Source organism: Schistocerca cancellata, chromosome 3 (genome assembly GCF_023864275.1).
Source record: "Schistocerca cancellata isolate TAMUIC-IGC-003103 chromosome 3, iqSchCanc2.1, whole genome shotgun sequence".
NCBI classification, from domain to species: Eukaryota; Metazoa; Arthropoda; class Insecta; order Orthoptera; family Acrididae; genus Schistocerca; species Schistocerca cancellata.
Genome location: NC_064628.1, coordinates 894752966 through 894775904, shown reverse-complemented (window position 1 = coordinate 894775904; position 22939 = coordinate 894752966). Strand labels below are relative to the sequence as shown.

General features: G+C 45.0%; 1 protein-coding gene across 2 annotated transcripts in view; it reads left to right on the top strand.

Moving 5' to 3' along the window:
• The window catches only part of LOC126175961 (UDP-glucosyltransferase 2-like), a 59175-nt gene extending 51517 nt beyond the window's left edge, over nucleotides 1–7658 (top strand). For both annotated transcript variants that reach the window (XM_049923048.1, XM_049923047.1), the window contains 2 exons: nucleotides 3711–3930; nucleotides 7251–7658. In XM_049923048.1, the coding sequence (XP_049779005.1) occupies nucleotides 3711–3930; nucleotides 7251–7527 (497 nt within the window). In that variant the 3' untranslated portion in view covers nucleotides 7528–7658. The remainder of the gene's footprint in view (nucleotides 1–3710; nucleotides 3931–7250) is intronic.
• The last annotated feature ends 15281 nt before the right edge of the window (nucleotides 7659–22939 follow it).

Genomic DNA, 22939 nt, shown 5'->3' with positions numbered 1-22939 from the left:
GTCATCTTCGTGTTGTAGCTACTTTAATGGACAGTAGTGTAGGAAGACGGAGAAAAAGCTACAAGTACGCCAAAAGTCATCACTGTTTTGGAAAGATGCGGCAGAAGAAAAAGAAAATTTTGTTTTTAGCTGACATCTTCGAACAAGTTACCAGGAACGGACACATAATTTCCACATGGCATATTTTCTTTTCAGTATAGCAGTAAGCGACATTCTCCGCTATGCTACATTTTACCCATTTTTCTATGTTAATTTCTTGTGGCAGCGCAAGTCTGGACTTCCATTGCTTTGATTTATCCTGCTTCAGGAGTGCGTGTCTCAGTCTGTGTAAATGGAACCCTTGCGGGGCCGTTCTGTCCTTCTGTCTCTCTATTTCTCTGTCTGTCTGCTCGACAGTTAAGAACCATTTTCCTCAGCACCGGGTAGACGTATCAAGTTAAGATTTATGTCACATTTTAAGGTCTATGATCCCCTGCAGGTGAAAAAATTTCAAGTTTCTAAGTCACTTCAATCAAAAGATACGGCCATTAATGTCACATATTTTGATACTCGAAAATTCATTCATCAATAGGGCGCTTCCTGTGGACCTAGAAGCGTGAAATTTGAGCAGAAACAAGGTTTTAGAGTATAAGAAAAGGAAAAAATCCGCACATTGTTAATTTGTATTTATACAACATGAAAAAATGTTGTTTTGTCATTTTTTAACTGAGTGTCAGTCTGTCATTGAAAAAACCCTGTTTTTTGGAACAGTTTGGTTTATCACTTTCAAATTTGTCACATTCTAAAGTATATCGTCCTTTAACTGTATAAGAAATTTAGGCTTCTAAGTTAATGCAATCAAAATATAGGTCATGTACGCCCCCACATATTTTGATATTAGCAAATTTCACTTATCAAAACCTATAGGATACTTCCCGTTGACCTAGAATCATGAAACTTGGTAAGAATCAAGGTTTGACATTACAAGTAAAGCAAGAAAATCGGAAAAATAAAAATTGTGATTATATCACATAAAAAATATCTTTTTCCATTTGAACATATAATGTATTCACCATCCGTGAAAAACTCAGTGGACGAATATTACTGCATACAATAATAAACTGTAAGTGGCAGTCATGTTTTAGTATCATCATCATCATCATCATCATTTAAGACTGATTATGCCTTTCAGCGTTCAGTCTGGAGCATGTGTTAGTGATGTTGTTGTTGTGGTCTTCAGTCCTGAGATTGGTTTGATGCAGCTCTCCATGCTACTCCATCGTGTGCAAGCTCCTTCATCTCCCAGTACTTACTGCAACCTACATCCTTCTGAATCTCTTGGTCTCCCTCTACGATTTTTACTCTCCACGCTGCCCTCCAATGCTATGTTTGTGATCCCTTGATGCCTCAGAACATTCCCTACCAACCGGTCCCTTCTTATTGTCAAGTTGTGCCACAAACTCCTCTTCTCCCCTATTCTGTTCAATAAATCCTCATTAGTTACGTGATCTACCCATCTAATCTTCAGCATTCTTCTGTAGCACCACATTTCGAAAGCTTCTATTCTCTTCTTGTCCAAACTATTTATCGTCCATGTTTCACTTCCATACATTGCTACACTCCATACAAATACTTTCAGAAACGACTTCCTGACACTAAAATCTATACTCGATGTTAACAAATTTCTCTTCTTCAGAAACGCTTTCCTTGCCATTGCCAGTCTACATTTTATATCCTCTCTACTTCGACCATCATCAGTTATTTTGCTCCCCAAATAGCAAAAGTCCTTTACTACTTTAAGTGTCTCATTTCCTAATCTAATACCCTCAACATCACCCGACTTAATTCGACTACATTCCATGATCCTCGTTTTGCTTTTGTTGATGTTCATCTTATGTACTCCTTTCAAGACACTGTCCATTCCGTTCAACTGCTCTTCCAAGTCCTTTGCTGTCTCTGATAGAACTACAATATCATCGGCGAACCTCAAAGTTCTTATTTCTTCTCCATGGATTTCAATACCTACTCCGAATTTTTCCTTCGTTCCCTTCACTGCTTGCTCAGTATACAGATTGAATAACATCATGGAGAGGCTACAACCCTGTCTCACTCCCTTCACAACTACTGCTTCTCTTTCATGCTCCTTGATTCTTATAACTTCCATCTGATTTCTGTACAGATTGTAAATAACCTTTCGCTCCCTGTATTTTATCCCTGCCACCTTTAGAATTTGAAAGAGAGTATTCCAGTCAACATTGTCAAAAGCTTTCTCTAAGTCTACAAATGCTAGAAATGTAGGTTTGCCTTTCCTTAATCTTTCTTCTAAGATAAGGCGTAAGGTTAGTATTGCCTCACGTGTTCCAACATTTCTACGGAATCCAAACTGATCTTCCCCGAGGTCGACTTCTACCAGTTTTTCCATTCGTCTGTAAGGAATTATCGTTAGTATTTTGCAGCTGTGACTTATTAAACTGATAGTTCTGTAATTTTCACATCTGTCAACACCTGCTTTCTTTGGGATTGGAATTATGATATTCTTCTTGAAGTCTGAGGGTACTTTGCCTGTCTCATACATCTTGCTCACCAGATGGTAGAGTTTTGTCATGACTGGCTCTCCCAAGGCAGTCAGTCGTTCTAATGGAATGTTGTCTACTCCCGGGGCCTTGTTTCGACTCAGGTCTTTAGTTTTAGTAAATAAATTAATAAATGTTGTATTAGATCTTCTGCCTCTACATGTGCAAATTGAAGTACACCGCTCGCTTCTTTTGTATGTCCGGGATAGTCTGAGGAACTACTGAAGAAATTTTGATACGGTCTTGGAATTCCCAGGACCAATTCCTTGCCGGTATCGATATCGATAACAGGCAAAAATCGTTGAAATTCTGAATTCACAGGATGGATGAACTGTACAAATGTATAATTAAGTTTGTACGGATTACTCAGTGCAAGAGTCCTTCTCGCACTCGGCCAATATTTTTATGTGAACATTTCTTTTTCGTAACTCTGGTGACAAACTGTTTAGTTTGAAGGTCTACATTTGTCGAATTATTGATCGTACTGAAAAAGTATGTGAACAAGATTGTTTTCAGACTCTCTAACTGTACCTTTCCAGTTACACAAGAGAAGCATCTGTGCATAGGCTTCAGCTGTCGGGGTACAACTCCCCTGCAGCGCCACAATGCTTTACAACTGATCCCCACCACTACCGTTTCCCCCTCCGCTAGTGTGCCGTCCAGTTTACGCAGTTACAGGAAAAGTCATTTATCCATGAACGGAGTCGCTTATCTCAGCCCAACAGTCCTTGTGTAGTTTTCCTCAATTCGAGATCCTCAGCAACTTAGGTTAAACGTCATACTCACCAACATCCAGAGTTTGGTACTAAAAGAGAAATTAACTCTTAAAACTACGACAGAACACGGCCCAGGACGATATGAGGCGTATAAACTTTCTTTAACGAACATGTGGCGTAATCATATGACAGCATATTTAGAGAATTCGTCATTATATAGTTACTGACCATAGGTCTTCCCTTGTGCCATCCGCTAACGGAACTGAAGCAAGTGACAATAAATTGTTGGCAGGACACTTTACCGTTGTGTAGCTTCCACAAAACTCCGTAGACTGGCTTACGGATCATAGATGTACGTTTTAATATAAAATTATAGAAACTAATTAGGAAAATTTTACTCTTTGTGCAGCTTCAGTAACATTCTATGTTTTCTGGCTTACAGCGCATCCCAGTGTGCGTGTGTTCATCACCCAGGGCGGCCTGCAGAGCTTTAACGAGGCCGTCTACCACGCAGTTCCTCTTCTGGGGATGCCCTTCTTCTCCGACCAGCACCACAACGTGGCGAAAATGGTACATGCCGGCATCGGCATCCAGCTCAAATTCTTGGACGTCACAAAAGACACGATCTCGGACGCCATTCGAACGCTTATTGCTGATAAAAGGTAAGAACAATGTCAGTCAATCATTCTTATTATTAATAGACAATGGCGAGAAAACCGTAACTGAACGAACCCTCATATGGCGAAAGACGGGGACGCGTAACATACCCAGCAAAATTATCGAACTTGATTGCTTTGTGGTTAAGATACATTACGTATTAGATTGTTTGCAGATGAAGCTGTCATTCACCGTCTTGTAAAGAAATTAAATGACCAAAACGAATTGCAAAATGATTTAGATAGGACATCTGTATGGTGCGAACTTTTTTTTCTTTATTGTTATTTTAACACCTTACATAAAGAGGTGGGGCGGCAGCGGCAATATTAAGCCGTAGAATGAAGGCTTTCACGACCGGGTGACATGGCTGTTGATATACTTTCCGGGATGTGAGGTCGTGGTCCAAGAAATTTTCTGCTCCTTACGTTTCGTCCAGAACTGCGCTGGACTTCCTCAGAGGCGCTGCTCCGCTGAGTCTTGCCGACTGACTGGTCGGGTTTTTTTTTTTTTACTTTATTGTTATATTAATACCTGTACAAAGCAGGTAGGCTGGCAGCGGCACACCACGCCGCTCTTCAGCCATAGTGTTTACAATAGTATAAGAACGGAGAATGATAATGAACACAGTGACGGGCAAAAGAGAGAGGTCACAGAGACACAAAAAACACGGAGTCGTTCACACGTGGCGAGAACAACACTGAAAACACGTTGGCACGGCACACAGAAGACTGATGAATCCGACGGCACAAGTGAACGTAGTAGTGGGACAGCGGACACCAAAAACACTAAACGACGTCACACGCACGAGACAGAGAAGGCGATGATCTCCGGCGCACGAATGTTCACTATGCGTGTGCGAGTACGGGGACCTGTCAAGAGAGGAGGAGGACGAAGGGGAGTGGGAGAGCGAGAGGGGAGAGCAGGGATGCCACGGGCAGGGGAGATAGGGGGAGTGAGGAATGGGGAGGGGAAGCCCGGGGGAAGAGGGGTGGAGGGAGGGGATGGGGGAAAAGGAAAGAGAAGGGAAGAGAAGAGAAGGGAGGGAGGTTGCCGAAAGGAAAGGACACCGGAAGTGGGGGGTGGGGCAGGATCAAAATTGATAGGAGGGGTAGATGGAGGGGACGAGGACATCATCAGGGAGGGGGAGCTGGCGGAAGCCACTTTGGGAGAGGGTAAGGAGGGTGGAGAGATGGAGACCGGGTGGGACGTGGGAATACAGGCGCGGCAGTGGGCGGGGGTGGGAGAGGATCGGGGGTACGAGCGGGTGAGGAGGATCAAGTTTACGGGAGGTGTACAGGATCCGTATCCTTTCAAGGAAAAGGAGGAGGTGGGCTGGTCAGGTGTCTGAGAGCGACTTATATATTGTGAGAAAGGGGGGCGTGGTTCAGGTGACACGTGATGAGCAGTGATAATCCATAGCAAAGATAAGGTTGACTATCGATTACCACCTTGTCAAAGATAAAAATTGTTAGCAATTTTGTAGAGCCACTGTCCATAATCGCTAAGTTTCATAGCCTCCTCTTTCTATTGAAATTATCGTGATGTTTATAAATTTCGATAGCTTCTCTATATAGCCGTGGATAGTAATTTAACGTTGTAGATAAAACTTCGGTATCCGAAAACTTCACTTGGTGGTTGCATGGTTGAAGAGCATGTTCCGCTACAGTTGACTTTTCTATTTTTCCAAGTCGACAAAGACTTTTATGCTCTTTCAGTCGCGTGTTTACGCTTCTTTTGGTAGTACCAATGTAAACTATACCACAGGTACATGGAATTTTATACACACCACATGTCGACAGGGGAGGGCGTTTATCCTTCACAGATCGTAGTACTTGAATTATTTTCTTTGTTGGTTTAAAGATCGGTTTTATGTCATGTTTTAGTAAAATCTTACCGATCCGATCTGTTACTTTTTTAATAAAAGGGAGAAATACTGTATTTTTCTGTCGTTGTGGTTCATTCTTATCTTTTGGGTTTCTGTTCCTTGGACGCAAAGAGCATAAAAGTCTTTGTCGACTTGGAAAAATAGAAAAGTCAGCTGTAGCGGAACATGCTCTTCAACCAGGCAATCACCAAATGAAGTTTTCGGATACCGAAGTTTTATCTACAACGTTAAATTACTATCCACGGCTATATAGAGAAGCTATCGAAATTTATAAACATCACGATAATTTTAATAGGAAAGAGGAGGCTATGAAACTTAGCGCTATATGGACAGTGGCTCTACAAAATTGCTAACAATTTTTATCTTTGACAAGGTGGTAATCGATAGTCAACCTTATCTTTGCTATGGATTATCACTGCTCATCACGTGTCACCTGAACCACGCCCCCCTTTCTCACAATATATAAGTCGCTCTCAGACACCCGACCAGTCAGTCGGCAAGACTCAGCGGAGCAGCGCCTCTGAGGAAGTCCAGCGCAGTTCTGGATGAAACGTAAGGAGCAGAAAAGTTCTTGGACCACGACCTCACATCCCGGAAAGTATATCAACAGCCAATATTAAGCCGCTCTTCGGCCACAGACAGTACAAATAGAATCAAGGAAGACAAAAACACAAAACATAACGATGGACAAAAACAGTACACACATGAGCAAAAAACACGAAGCCATTCACAGGCGTAGAAAAATAAGAAACCGTCAGCATGGTACACAAACACTGATGATTGAGATGACACATGTGAACGATGGAGCGTGGGCGGTGAAAACACCGAAGCACTAACACGACGACACATACACAACCGATGACGATGACCTACAGCGCGCGAATGGTCACTTGACGTGTGCGAGTCTGGGGACCTGCCAAAAGGGGAAAGGTGGTGGAGGAGGGAGAGGGGAGAGTGTAGATGCCAGTGGCAGAGGAGATGGAGGGGGGGAAGAAGAAGGTAAGGGGGGGTAGGGGAAGCCCGGGGGGAGGAGGGAGGAAGGGAGGAGGGGGAGAAGGGAGAGAGGGTACCCTAAGGAAAAAACACAGGATGTGGAAGAGGAGGATCAAAGTTGGTAGTTGGGGTAGATGGAGGGGATGAGGGCATCACCAGGGAGGGGGAGTTGGCGGAAGCCACCTTGGGCGAGGGTGTGGAGAGTGGAGAGATGGAGAGCAGGTGGGATGTGGGAATACAGGCGAGCGTGCGAAAAGTGGCAATTGACCATGAATAAAGAAAAGTGTGAAGTTATTCACATGAACACTAAAAGAAATCCGCTAAATTTCGATTACGTGATAAGCCACACAAATCTTAAGGCTGTAAATTTAGTTGAATACTTAGGGATTACAATTACAAATAACCTAACTGGAAATAAACCATTATCACCATTCTTTCTGTTTACAGGATAAGCGAGAATATGAAGCAGCTGTCAGCAGTTTACCGTGAACATAAGGAAGAGACCCTTCCTAAAGCCATCTGGTGGATCGAGTACGTACTTCGCCACAACGGAGCACCACATCTGCGCAGTGCAGCTAAAGACCTTACCTGGTATCAGTACTTGCTGCTAGATGTCATTGCCTTCGTGCTGGCTGTTGTAGTGCCCTTTGGTATAGCTCTCTACAGCATTGCTAGGTTTCTCATCTCCAAACTGTTTAAATCAAAGAAACTGAAACGAAAGTGAGAATCTAAACTTATGTGATGTAGGAGTCTCTCTGCGTATTAATTTATTGAGAAATATGTTAAGTGAATTGGAGAATTAGATATATACACATTGATTTGTAAGATCATTGTCGAGACTATAGTATAAAATACTATTAATATCTAATTTGTTACGTTACAGATGAAAACAAAACTGAGTGTGTATAGCTTTACTGTCATTACTGTAATGCAAAGTACAGTTTTAGTTTAAATGACTAGTCCAAAAAAATGAATGCGACAAATAAGAACTGCTTTCAGTTCCTTTTTCATGTAATTTTTTACGCAGCATTTTACCACAAAATACAACATTCTTCATCCTTTTTGAGATACTCGTTGTGTTAATAAGTTATGAGTTCTCAAGTTAGCCTAACATTTTACACTTATGTGCATTCTTTTGTTACCATATGTTTACAAACATCTTTAATATAGTACTAAAGAAACTGTGGAGAATCTATAAATTTATTAAGTAATGCAGTACAGAATTCTCCGGAACATACGTGAATTTTCTTGATATTTGTTTCAGCTTCGTAAAATCCCTTCCACACAAGAAGTACTCACTTATTCCTTTAATAATTTCTAAACCCCTAATCTAAGCTGATCTGTAAATTACGTGTAACTATACTACACAAGACTGACACTAAAGACAACTGCAGAAAACCCTTGAGACTGCAATAAATAGGAAGCAGAGCAACTTGATTTATGTGATACCTACTGCATCTTCGCGTCTAGTTCAACACACAAGAGTGAAAACGTTTTCGTAATTCATAATTCATACATGGTATCAACAGACTTTCCCACAGTACCTTTTCAATTCAAGAAATAGTTGTACTGTGTATAAAACATTTTACTATATATGAATCATATTTTCATTCACACACCATAAGGAGCTTTAGAGGAATGTTGAAATGACAATGAAGTTACCACAGCGCCTACTTTTTTTAAAATCTAAATCTTTATTACAAATGTAGACTACATCCTACACTTCGAGTAAAGCTGTTTTCTTCTCTTTTGCATTCTAACAAAGTGCTGATTGGTTGGTTGATTTGGGGAAGGGGACCAAACGGCGATCTACGCGGTCCCACCGGATTAGGGAAGTATAGGGAAGGAAGTCGGCCGTGCCTTTCAAAGGAGGCATCCCGGCATTTGCGTGAAGCGATTTAAGAAAGTCATGGAAAACGTAAATCAGAATGGACGGACGGAGGTTTGAACCGTCGACCTCCATTGCTGTGGTAACTACTGCGCCACCTCGCTCGCTAGCAAAGTGTGTGATAGGACCTACATCGGTCAATAGAAGAAGTTGATGGACATAATATATCGCAAAAAAAAAAAAAAATCGGAGAACGGCGAGAGATACGGTTTAATGTCAAGTTTGCGCATAAGTTTTATGTTCAAAGGATTGTTTTTCTTCCGGTTACATTTAAATTACGGCTGTAACGTTAAGCTGTGCTGATAACTGTTTCCATCATCTTCTCTTCCTTTTTCTATCCTTCGATATATTTACCATTCGGCTGTAACAATTATATCCCTCCTTTGTCAATTTGTACACATTACGTTTCAGTGGTAGATTCAATTCGTAAATCTGACTGGTCTGCGGGGAGTAGCGTATCCCCAGTTGGTTTTGTCCAGACATATTTTTCGCGCTATTTTTGTCACTTGAGTGTTCACTGTATTGCGTTTACGGCCACCTATCTCCAGAATTTCATTACCTTTTTATCCCTATACTTCAACTTTCACGTTTTCTTAACTCCAACATTAGCTCTACAGAGGAAGAAGTAACTGGTATCTTGTATATCACATTTCCGTACCTCTCTTCAGTTCTTGATTTGGGAGTTTTATTCCAACTGTGGCATCTGCGAAACAAAATTTTATAATTGCTGTCAACTACAAACACTTGCAATACGGCGGCTGAACCCCGAAGGGGATATCCCGGCCAATAAATGCCATACGATGATTTCATTTCATTTATCACGCTCCAGCAAAAATGTAAAATTGATGCATTAAGTTGTTCTGAAAGCGGTGCTGATATTCAAGACCATAAAAGTGGGTTAAAAGCTGTGAGGTATCTGGGGAAGTTATCCATGCATTACTGAGCAACTGTTTCACCAGGTATCCAGTCTAGTTTACCAAACTGCCAACCAGATTAACATTAATTACAATCTTTTAATAGTCATCTTTCAGCATATTAAACTTGATTCATAACTAAACTGGTTCCTTATTTAGGATTGTGAAAATGTGAGTTTGTAATCTTACGGAACACATCAAATATGGAGCCAAGATTGGGAGACTGCATACAACACTGCATTCATAAAATAACACACGAAGAACGTTGAAACATATACAAGAAGAAATTAACCACAACCAATCGATTCAATTTTCACCCAAAGAAGTTACGGTCGTAGCGCAATCCTGTCCATCATGAAATTACCACACATTGGTATACTAAATTCATACTAATTGTTTGTGAAATCTTCTCGAAAAGAATAGCTGAGGGTTACTTTGATGATTACACCACATGCTTCACGTGGTGAACTAGGTTTACACAAAGAGTGTAACTCCACAATAATTTTGATAATTAAAATAAATTACATTGAAACGCAATTTACAAAAGAAAAACCTCGAACTGGTTACCATCGTCATACTATTAACCTGATGGGTCAAACAATTACATAAGCACGTGGTACTAGTCTCACAAAGTACACCCCACGTGGGTTGAACATGAAGAAAAGTTGCTATATTGAAAAATATTGTCAAGACGAGAGGTTATAATCACACGCACATTCACATTTAAGATTGATGATCTTACGGATCATCAACACGTGGTTCCACTTTGCTCACAAAGCTGTGAGAAAGCAACTACGGGAAGATATTCTGAACTTCACAATCGAATTACACTGCGTTGCAATTTAAGATAACATAAGATATTTTAGATATAAACCTGAAACAAAGGTGATTAAATTTTCAGTTAGACTGAACTTAAGAAATCCATTGTCTTACGGACTTAGCAGAGACGCGCTTAGCCGGATATCTTACCACTTCAGACGCTCGCCGCGGACAGACTGGCGTGGGCCCCTACCGAGGGTGCCTCACAGATATAATCGGAAGTGACCAGAGAGGCAGCTTCCTATACCAACATGACAAGGGACGGAAGGACCATACCAAGAATAGAAACCTCTTTGCTTTTAGAAAGCGTAGCTACCTGTTCCGACGTTGGTCCTACTGTTCTCTAGCAGACAGGCTTGTCTGCTACCATCAAGCATGCAACTAGAAATACATTTGCTCATTCATCCTTTCACACAGAAGGGAAGGGGGATGACAGTATCTTATCATATACACTATACAAAAGAAAGCGGATGTAGGTTCCATATGAGACTGCGTGACATGAATTACATATAAACTGTGTTTTAAAGTGTAGTAGTGTGGCAGATCGTTCTTATTTATGTGTAAAAGTAACACGTTCCACTGCTCAGTCTCCTCCCAGATAGTGTCAGAAACACCACAGTAAGTTTAGAAGTGTAATGTATGCTGTAAATGACAACATACACTCCTGGAAATGGAAAAAAGAACACATTGACACCGGTGTGTCAGACCCACCATACTTGCTCCGGACACTGCGAGAGGGCTGTACAAGCAATGATCACACGCACGGCACAGCGGACACACCAGGAACCGCGGTGTTGGCCGTCGAATGGCGCTAGCTGCGCAGCATTTGTGCACCGCCGCCGTCAGTGTCATCCAGTTTGCCGTGGCATACGGAGCTCCATCGCAGTCTTTAACACTGGTAGCATGCCGCGACAGCGTGGACGTGAACCGTATGTGCAGTTGACGGACTTTGAGCGAGGGCGTATAGTGGGCATGCGGGAGGCCGGGTGGACGTACCGCCGAATTGCTCAACACGTGGGGCGTGAGGTCTCCACAGTACATCGATGTTGTCGCCAGTGGTCGGCGGAAGGTGCACGTGCCCGTCGACCTGGGACCGGACCGCAGCGACGCACGGATGCACGCCAAGACCGTAGGATCCTACGCAGTGCCGTAGGGGACCGCACCGCCACTTCCCAGCAAATTAGGGACACTGTTGCTCCTGGGGTATCGGCGAGGACCATTCGCAACCGTCTCCATGAAGCTGGGCTACGGTCCGCACACCGTTAGACCGTCTTCCGCTCACGCCCCAACATCGTGCAGCCCGCCTCCAGTGGTGTCGCGACAGGCGTGAATGGAGGGACGAATGGAGACGTGTCGTCTTCAGCGATGAGAGTCGCTTCTGCCTTGGTGCCAATGATGGTCGTATGCGTGTTTGGCGCCGTGCAGGTGAGCGCCACAATCAGGACTGCATACGACCGAGGCACACAGGGCCAACACCCGGCATCATGGTGTGGGGAGCGATCTCCTACACTGGCCGTACACCACTGGTGATCGTCGAGGGGACACTGAATAGTGCACGGTACATCCAAACCGTCATCGAACCCATCGTTCTACCATTCCTAGACCGGCAAGGGAACTTGCTGTTCCAACAGGACAATGCACGTCCGCATGTATCCCGTGGCACCCAACGTGCTCTAGAAGGTGTAAGTCAACTACCCTGGCCAGCAAGATCTCCGGATCTGTCCCCCATTGAGCATGTTTGGGACTGGATGAAGCGTCGTCTCACGCGGTCTGCACGTCCAGCACGAACGCTGGTCCAACTGAGGCGCCAGGTGGAAATGGCATGGCAAGCCGTTCCACAGGACTACATCCAGCATCTCTACGATCGTCTCCATGGGAGAATAGCAGCCTGCATTGCTGCGAAAGGTGGATATACACTGTACTAGTGCCGACATTGTGCATGCTCTGTTGCCTGTGTCTATGTGCCTGTGGTTCTGTCAGTGTGATCATGTGATGTATCTGACCCCAGGAATGTGTCGATAAAGTTTCCCCTTCCTGGGACAATGAATTCACGGTGTTCTTATTTCAATTTCCAGGAGTGTATATGTTTCTAGTATCTTCCTCCCTTTTCTATTCTACTTGCTTGAGACCAAATTTCATGCACCTGTTTAGGACTCTCTTGTCCAAGTTAATATTCAGCCATCCCTCGTGTACACCTGCTGTGCAACGCCATCAGAGTGCACTGGGCTTGGACTTGCGCAAACAGCACGATGGGCGAGGGTAGAATGGTAGTGGTGGGGGCTCTGCTGCAACTGGTGGCAGAGTGGTAGCTGAGGTGTTGTTCGACAGCTGAAACTGAGCACAAGCAGAACTTCTTAGGTGCAGCTAGCGAGTCTGTAAACGATTGAATTAACCAGTTATGCGTTTATGGCCAGTAATTTAACTAGGTATTCATCTGTGACTGGAGAACCAAATAGGAAAACCAGCGCATAGACAACTGAGATACATGTTTGTAACGAACGGAGAGCACGCCTCAGCAGGCGGAAGCAGATTGATGTAGCCGCCCCTTCAGAACAAAGGGGTGCGCTCACACAACACTGGTAACGAGAATGCGTTCCTGCACAGGTGCCCAGTTATTTTTCCTCAGTTGTACCTCGGTTTTTCTTTTTGTGTATGTGCATAGCACAGCCGTCCGCTATGCATTCATTGATCACTGTTCTGTCATTTGCGAACTTATTGTTTCTTCGTGACATACCACTTCCATGTCGAGATACTCCTTCACTTCCCTCATCGCATCTCCCATATAAAGAGGAAATATTGGTGTTGAGTGTGAACAACCCTGCCTTACCTCACACCATTCTTGGTTTTAGCCTCTTGCACCACTCTTTCAGTGCCGAAGTATTCCGCTTTGCTGCACACAGACTGAACAGGTTATCTTTTTAACCCTATAGATGATGCTATACTTCGTAAGTATGGACAACACTTTATTCCGATCCGCATTTTAAAATCTACAAACGCAGTGTATGTTTCCTCATTTTTCGTAAATCTGCTCTTTATTTATTATATCAACTTTGATCACCGAAATGTTAAAACATTTATTCCACTGTGAGACAAGACGGTCAGTGCCTTCATAAAAAAATGTTTGCGGTTGCCCACGAAGCCATGGTTGTTCTCTGGTGTGCATCTGTTCTTCTGCCCACCCACACGTTGCCAAGGCTCTTTCGGGTACACTACAGAAGTATCACTGGGAAGCCCTCACACATCCTCCATGTAGCCCTGGTGTCTCCCCATGCGATTTCCATCATTTCTGAGTACTGAAGAAAGGCATTCAAGGCTGTCTATTTACACTCCTGGAAATGGAAAAAAGAACACATTGACACCGGTGTGTCAGACCCACCATACTTGCTCCGGACACTGCGAGAGGGCTGTACAAGCAATGATCACACGCACGGCACAGCGGACACACCAGGAACCGCGGTGTTGGCCGTCGAATGGCGCTAGCTGCGCAGCATTTGTGCACCGCCGCCGTCAGTGTCATCCAGTTTGCCGTGGCATACGGAGCTCCATCGCAGTCTTTAACACTGGTAGCATGCCGCGACAGCGTGGACGTGAACCGTATGTGCAGTTGACGGACTTTGAGCGAGGGCGTATAGTGGGCATGCGGGAGGCCGGGTGGACGTACCGCCGAATTGCTCAACACGTGGGGCGTGAGGTCTCCACAGTACATCGATGTTGTCGCCAGTGGTCGGCGGAAGGTGCACGTGCCCGTCGACCTGGGACCGGACCGCAGCGACGCACGGATGCACGCCAAGACCGTAGGATCCTACGCAGTGCCGTAGGGGACCGCACCGCCACTTCCCAGCAAATTAGGGACATTGTTGCTCCTGGGGTATCGGCGAGGACCATTCGCAACCGTCTCCATGAAGCTGGGCTACGGTCCCGCACACCGTTAGGCCGTCTTCCGCTCACTCCCCAACATCGTGCAGCCCGCCTCCAGTGGTGTCGCGACAGGCGTGAATGGAGGGACGAATGGAGACGTGTCGTCTTCAGCGATGAGAGTCGCTTCTGCCTTGGTGCCAATGATGGTCGTATGCGTGTTTGGCGCCGTGCAGGTGAGCGCCACAATCAGGACTGCATATGACCGAGGCACACAGGGCCAACACCCGGCATCATGGTGTGGGGAGCGATCTCCTACACTGGCCGTACACCACTGGTGATCGTCGAGGGGACAATGAATAGTGCACGGTACATCCAAACCGTCATCGAACCCATCGTTCTACCATTCCTAGACCGGCAAGGGAACTTGCTGTTCCAACAGGACAATGCACGTCCGCATGTATCCCGTGGCACCCAACGTGCTCTAGAAGGTGTAAGTCAACTACCCTGGCCAGCAAGATCTCCGGATCTGTCCCCCATTGAGCATGTTTGGGACTGGATGAAGCGTCGTCTCACGCGGTCTGCACGTCCAGCACGAACGCTGGTCCAACTGAGGCGCCAGGTGGAAATGGCATGGCAAGCCGTTCCACAGGACTTCATCCAGCATCTCTACGATCGTCTCCATGGGAGAATAGCAGCCTGCATTGCTGCGAAAGGTGGATATACACTGTACTAGTGCCGACATTGTGCATGCTCTGTTGCCTGTGTCTATGTGCCTGTGGTTCTGTCAGTGTGATCATGTGATGTATCTGACCCCAGGAATGTGTCAATAAAGTTTCCCCTTCCTGGGACAATGAATTCACGGTGTTCTTATTTCAATTTCCAGGAGTGTATTTAAGAAATTAACATGAAAGGAATCCAACAGAGACCTTTCAACAATCAGCTTATCTTTTGCAGACGACAACATACTTTTTACGTAGGGCACCTCCTAATACCGTGCCAGGCCTCCTCCTACCCGGCGTAGTGCAGCAACTCGACGCAGCATGGATTCAACAAGTCGCCGGAAGTCCCCTACAGAAATATTGACCCATGCTGCCTCTACAGCTGTCCACAATCGTGAAAGTGTTGCCGGTGCACGATTTTGTGCATTAACTGACTACTCGATATCCTACAAATGTTCGATGGTACTAATGTCAGGTTATCTGAGGTGTCTGGGACGTTCTTCAAAGCAATCGCGAACAACTGTGGCCAGGTGATCGGCGCATTGTAGTCCATAAAAATTCCATCGTTTCCTGGGAACATAAAGTCCATGAGTGGCTGCAAATGGTCTCCAAGTAGGCAGACACAACAATTCCCAGTCAGTGATCGGATTAGTTGGTCCAGAGGGCGATTCAGTGTAAACAAAGCCCATACCTTTGTGCAGCCATCACCAGCCTTCACAGTGCCCTGCTGGAAAAGTGGGTCCATCGCTTCGTGCGCCACGCTCGAACCCTAATATGAGGTCTTACCAGCTGAAATCGGCACTTATCTGACCAGAGTAAGGTTTTCGAGTCGTCTAGAGTACAAACGATATGGTCACGAGCCTAGGAGAGGAACTGCAGGCGATGTCGTGCTGTTATCAAAGGCCCTCGCGTCTGTCGTCTGCTGCCATAGCCCAATAGCACCAAAAATCACCGCACATTCGTCGTGCGTCAAACATTGATTTCACACAGTGTTGCTTGTCTGTTAGTACTGACAACTCTCCGCGAACTCATCTGGTCTCTGTCGTTAAGCGAAGGGCATCAGTCACTGCGTCGTCCTTGGTGCGAGGTAATACTTGAAATTTGGTATTTCCGAAATGGAATGCCGCATGCGTATAGCCCCAACTATCATCCCGTGTTCAAAGAGTATATATGACGGTAGTATCTGTTCCCGAAAGAACAGCTACCGTTGATGACCATGCAGCTTTCCTAGAATGAAATGATAATTAAATGGACACCCTAGCTGCAAACAGGCATTGATATAATTCATTAGGGACATGTTGAAAATGTGTGCCCCGACCGGGACTCGATCCCGAGATGTCCTGCTTACATGACAGACGCTCTATCTATCTGAGCCACTGAGGGCACGGAGGATAGTGCACTTGCAGGGACTCATCTCTTCCACGCTCCTCAAGAGACCCACATTCCCAATATGTCGACACCACTGCATTCGTAGTGCGCCTAATAGATGTTTGCCCATCTTACTCATTACTCGTGGCAGATTAATCTTTCGGGAACAGATACTACCGTGATATATGGTTAAAATATGGCTTCCCAGCCATTGACCTTCTTGTGCGAACGCACACGCTATGCCCGAACTCGTACGGGACTTGGTAGATTAATCTGCCACGAGTAATGAGTATGATGGGCAAACATCTATTAGGCGCACTACGAATGTAGTGGTGTGGACATGTTGGGAGTGTGGGTCTCACGGGGAGCGTGCAAGGGATAAGTCCCTGCAGGCGCACTATCCTATGTGCCCTCGGTGGCTCAGATGGATAGAGCGTCTGCCATGTAAGCAGGAGATCCTGGGTTCGTGTCCTGGTCGTGGAACCCATTTTCAACATGTCCGCAATGAAGTATATCACGCCTGTTTGCAGCTAGGGTGTCCATTTAATTATTATTTTGTTCAAAGAGTGTTAATTTCCGTCCTGCAGCCATAATCACGTCGGAAACATCTATTTTCGATTTTACACTATGCGAAGGAACTTGCCCCCCTTCTTGCAGCGGTGTATCGTAGGTCTCTAGAAGAGCGTAGCGTTCCAAAGGATTGGAAAATGGCACAGGTCATCCCCGTTTTCAAGAAGGGACATCGAACAGATGTGCAGAACTATAGACCTATATCTCTAACGTCGATCAGTTGTAGAATTTTGGAACACGTATTATGTTCGAGTATAATGACTTTTATGCAGACTAGAAATCTACTCTGTAGGAATCACCATGGGTTTCGAAAAAGACGGTCGTGTGAAACCCAGCTCGCGCTATTCGTCCACGAGACTCAGAGGGCCATAGACACGGGTTCAAAGGTAGATGCCGTGTTTCTTGACTTCCGCAAGGCGTTCGATACAGTTCCCCACAGTCGTTTAATGAACAAAGTAAGAGCATATGGACTATCAGACCAATTATGTGATTGGATTGAAGAGTTCCTAGATAACAGAACGCAGCATGTCATTATCAATGGAGAGAAGTCTTCCGAAGTGAGAGTGATTTCAGGTGTGCCGCAGGGGAGTGTCATAGGACCGTTGCTATTCACAATATACATAAATGACCTTGTGGATGACATCGGAAGTTCACTGAGGCTTTTTGCAGATGAAGCTGTGGTGTATAGAGATGTTGTAACAATGGAAAATTGTGCTGAAATGCAGGAGGATCTGCAACGAATTGATGCATGGTGCAGGGAATGGCAATTGAATCTCAATGTAGACAAGTGTAATGTGCTGCGAATACATAGAAAGATAGATCCCTTATCATTTAGCTACAAAATAGCAGGTCAGCAACTGGAAGCAGTTAATTCCATAAATTATCTGGGAGTAGGCATTAGGAGTGATTTAAAATGGAATGATCATACAAAGTTGAACGTCGGTAAAGCAGATGCCAGACTGAGATTCATTGGAAGAATCCTAAGGAAATGCAATCCGAAAACAAAGGACGTAGGTTACAGTACGCTTGTTCGCCCACTGCTTGAATACTGCTCAGCAGTGTGGGATCCGTACCAGATAGGGTTGATAGAAGAGATAGAGAAGATCCAACGGAGAGCAGCGCGCTTCGTTACAGGATCATTTAGTAATCGAGAAAGCGTTACGGAGACGATAGATAAACTCCAGTGGAAGACTCTGCAGGAGAGACGCTCAGTAGCTCGGTACGGGCTTTTGTTAAAGTTTCGAGAACATACTTTCACCGAAGAGTCAAGCAGTATATTGCTCCCTCCTACGTATATCTCGCGAAGAGACCATGAGGATAAAATCAGAGAGATTAGAGCCCACACAGAAGCATACCGACAATCCTTCTTTCCACGAACAATACGAGAAAGGAATAGAGGTACTCAGGTTACCCTCCGCCATACACCGTCAGGTGGCTTGCGGAGTATGGATGCAGATGTAGAGATGTACATGTATGAATCACCCGACAACTCCGACAACTCACTGCCCTTCTATACCCTGCGCACGAGACAATGCTATCATCTGTATACGTGCATATCGCTATACCATGACTTCGTCAGCTCAGAGTACAGGGGAATGTAGAGTTTCATATAGACTACCGACTGCAGTAGCCGTTTTACACAAATTCATGTCACTGGCAGAAGTGACAAATTTGATCGTCCTGTGAGAGTAAGGCGAGTAGAGGTAGTAGCGTAAAATACCTGATGCACACACAACACAAACACAACGCTACACTGCACAAGTACCTAACCCATCACCTCCACATTCACTGTGGGACAAAAAGAAAAAGACGCACAACAAAGGAATCATCCGAATGGGACCTAAATTAGTACATGTGATGTACACGTACAGACAAACATATGAGTACAGTTTCATTAAAAAATTGATGATTTATTCTGGAGAGAGGCTTCACAAAAGGAGGTAGTCAGTCAGTTGGCCCACCTCTGGCCTCATGCTAGAAGTTATCCGCCTTGACACTGAGAGTTGTTGGATGTCCTCCTGAGGGATATCGTGCCAAATTCTGTCCAACTGATTCTTTAGATCGTCAAAATCCAGAGTTGGTTGGAGGACACTGCCCTTAATGCTCCAAACGTCCCCAATTGGGAAGCGATCCGGCGACCCTGCTGGCCGAGGTAGGGTTTGATAAGCAATAGAAACTCGCGCCGTGTTCAAGCGGGCATCGTCATGCTGAAATATAAGCCCAGGATGTCTTGCCAAAGGACAAAGAAACCGGACGTAGAATATAGTGGGCATGTGGCGGTGCTGCAAGGGTGACGCAGACGACAAGCAAAGGAGTCCTGCTGTGCAGCTATATGACACCTCCTGGCTGTCGGGTCTTATGACGGACGATAATCAGGCTGGTGTCCCAGTACTGTCTGGGGGGGTTTCCGCTGTTCGTCGGTGCTCATTTCGTGGCAGGAATCATCTCGGAAGACAGTTACACTCCAGTCAATGAAAGTCCAGACGAAAGACGTGTCTGGAGACACCACGTACAGCGGCGGTATACCAACCTGACTGTATCCAGCCATACGATCCGACATCCAGAAGTGATGGGGTGCCCTTTCTTTGCTTAGCAGGATCCTCTTGGTTGTCATCCGCCGCACCCGTACAGCACAACGTTACTTTGACTATATTCTACTCCCCGTTTCTTTGTCCTTCATGGCGAGGAATCCTGCCCTATATTTCAGCGACCACACTCTGAGAATGTTTCTACTGCTTGTCTTCCTATTTCTGAAACCCCACCTTGGCCTCAGTTGAAAACTTTTGGAGCATTGTGGTCAGGGTCTTCGGGAGTTCGAAGATCTAACGCACAATCTGGACAGAATCTTGCACGATATCCCTCAGGTTGTCTAACAACTCTTCCAGTCAATACCAAGCCGAATAGTTGCCTGTACCAGGGTCACAGGTGGAACAAACGCGTTACTGACTTGCTAAATTTGTAAAACTCGTACTTTTGAATAAATCATCCTTTTCCGGACATTATAATCATTTGTTTGCCTGTACATATACGTCACATCTACCGATTTCCGTCCCATTCAGATAATTTCTTCATGGTGCGTCTTTTTCTTTTTTTTGAGTTAGTCTGTATTGCGTTTGTTGACAGTTGACGAGCGGTTGCGCAAGGGACCGAAATTACATCCAGTAGAAAGGTCTGCACCGTGCTGTGAACAAAAGGGAGAGTAATAATGTACTTAAATTTATAAGTGTGCAGACTAATAGGCATAAATGTGCTAAGCAGACAATCCAACATAAATGTCATTCGCTGCACCTTCGTACCATGTATAATGCTGAAACTCGAATGTAATGAGTTCCCTGGAGAGAAAAACTTCTGTCCATAAACTAGCGTGTTTCATATAGCAACCCTAGCGCGAAACGCAGCATTGCATTTTACACACGTTATCCTGCGAAATATGGATGCAAGCAAATAGGCAGATTTTACTTCGATTTCCACGAAGCTTTTTCACTGCCCGCTCTACCTTCTTGTCTGAATTAAACAAAAGGGTTTACCCAAGTTCGTGGCTAGCGGACGAGTGAACCTGGTTCCGTTCATAAGTTACATTGGCAGCAATTAATTGAACCATATGGCTAGACCAACCTGTGCAGTTTCTTTTATGATTAGAGAGCTACACTGAAGAGCTAAAGAAACTGCTATACCCTTCTAATATCGTGTAGGGCCCCTGCGAGCACGCAGAATTGCAGCAACATAGCGTGGCATGGACTCGATTAATGTTTGCAGTAGTGTTGGGGGGAACTGACACCGTGAATCCTGCAGAGCTCTCCATAAATCCGTAAGACTACGAGGGGGTGGAGATCTCTTCTGAACAACACGTTGCAAGGCATCCCAGATATGCTCAATAATGTTCATCTCTGAGGAGTTATCGGAAGTGTTTAAACTCAGAAGAGTGTTCCTGGAGCCACTCTGTAGCAATTCTGGAAGTCTGGGGTGTCGCACTGTCCTGCTGGAATTACCCGAGTACGTCGGAATCCACAATGGACGTGAATGGATGCAGGTGATCAGACAGGATGCTTACATACGTGTCACCTGTCAGCGTCGGATCTACATCTACATCCATACTCCGCAAGCCACCTGACGGTGCGTGGCGGAGGGTACCTTGAGTACCTCTATCGGTTCTCCCTTCTATTCCAGTCTCGTATTGTTCGTGGAAAGAAGGATTGTCGGTATGCCTCTGTGTGGGCTCTAATCTCTCTTATTTTATCCTCATGGTCTCTTCGCGAGATATATGTAGGAGGGAGCAATATACTGCTTGACTCTTCGGTGAAGGTATGTTCTCGAAACTTTGACAAAAGCCCGTACCGAGCTACTGAGCGTCTCTCCTGCAGAGTCTTCCACTGGAGTTTATCTATCATCTCCGTAACGCTTTCGCGATTACTAAATGATCCTGTAACGAAGCGCGCTGCTCTCCGTTGGATCTTCTCTATATCTTCTATCAACCCTATCTGGTACGGATCCCACACTGCTGAGCAGTATTCAAGCAGTGGGCGAACAAGCGTACTGTAACCTACTTCCTTTGTTTTCGGATTGCATTTCCTTTGGATTCTTCCAATGAATCTCCGTCTGGCATCTGCTTTACCGACGATCAACATTATATGATCATTCCATTTTAAATCACTCCTAACGCGTACTCCCAGATAATTTATGGTATTAACTGCTTCCAGTTGCTGACCTGCTATTTTGTAGTTAAATGATAAAGGATCTATCTTTCTGTGTATTCTCAGCACATTACACTTGTCTACATTGAGATTCAATTGCCATTCTCTGCACCATGCGTCAATTCGCTGCAGATCCTCCTGCATTTCAGTACAATTTTCCATTGTTACAACCTCTCGATACACCACAGCATCATCTGCAAAAAGCCTCAGTGAACTTCCGATGTCATCCACCAGGTCATTTATGTATATTGTGAATAGCAACGGTCCTATGACACTACCCTGCGGCACACCTGAAATCACTCTTACTTCGGAAGACTTCTCTCCATTGAGAATGACATGCTGCTTCCTGTTATCTAGGAACTCCTCAATCCAATCACAATAGACGTATCAGGGGTCCCATGTCACTCCAACTGCACATACCCCACACCATTTCAGAACCTCCACCAACTTAAACAGTCCCCTGCCCACATGCTGGGTCCATGGATTGATGAGGTTGTCTCCATACCCTTACACATCCATCCGCTCGACATAGTTTGAAACGAGACTCGTCCGACCAGGCAACATGTTTCCAGTCATCAACAGTCCAATGTCGGTGTTGACGGGCCCAGGTGAGGCGTAAAACTTTGTGTCGTGTAGCCTTCAAAAGGGTGAACAAGTGAGCCTTCAGCTCCGGAAGCCCATATCGATGATGTTTCATTGAATGGTTCGCACGCTGACACTTGTTGGTGGCCCAACATTGAAATCTGCAGCAATTTGCGGAAGAGTGGCACTTCTGTCACATTGAACGCTTCTCTACAGTTGTCGTTGGTCCCGTTCTTGCAGTATCTTCTTCCGACCGCAGCGATGTCGGAGATTTGATGTTTTACCGGACTCCTAATTTTCACGGTACACTTGTGAAATGGTCGTACGAGAAAATTCCCACTTCATCGCTACCTGGGAGAAGCTGTGTCCCTTTGCTCGTTCGTCGACTATAACGCCACGTTCAGACCCACTTAAATCTTGATAACCTGCCAGTACCCGATCCAACAACTGCGCCAGACGCTTGTTTCACATAGGCGTTGCCGACAGCAGCGCAGTATTCTGCTTGTTTACAATTCTCTGTATTTGAATACGCGTACCTATACCAGTTTGTTTGGCGCTTCAGTTTATTGAAATTATAAGAGTACCCCAACATTAAACATAGTTTACTATTTCGTTTGTAGCCAGTTTACAACGCCCCGTCTGATTAACTCAAGTGAGCAGCACTCAGCTGGCTTTAACATAGCTGTCGTATATAATCAAATTTCTAACTTTACGATCCTTGCTTTAT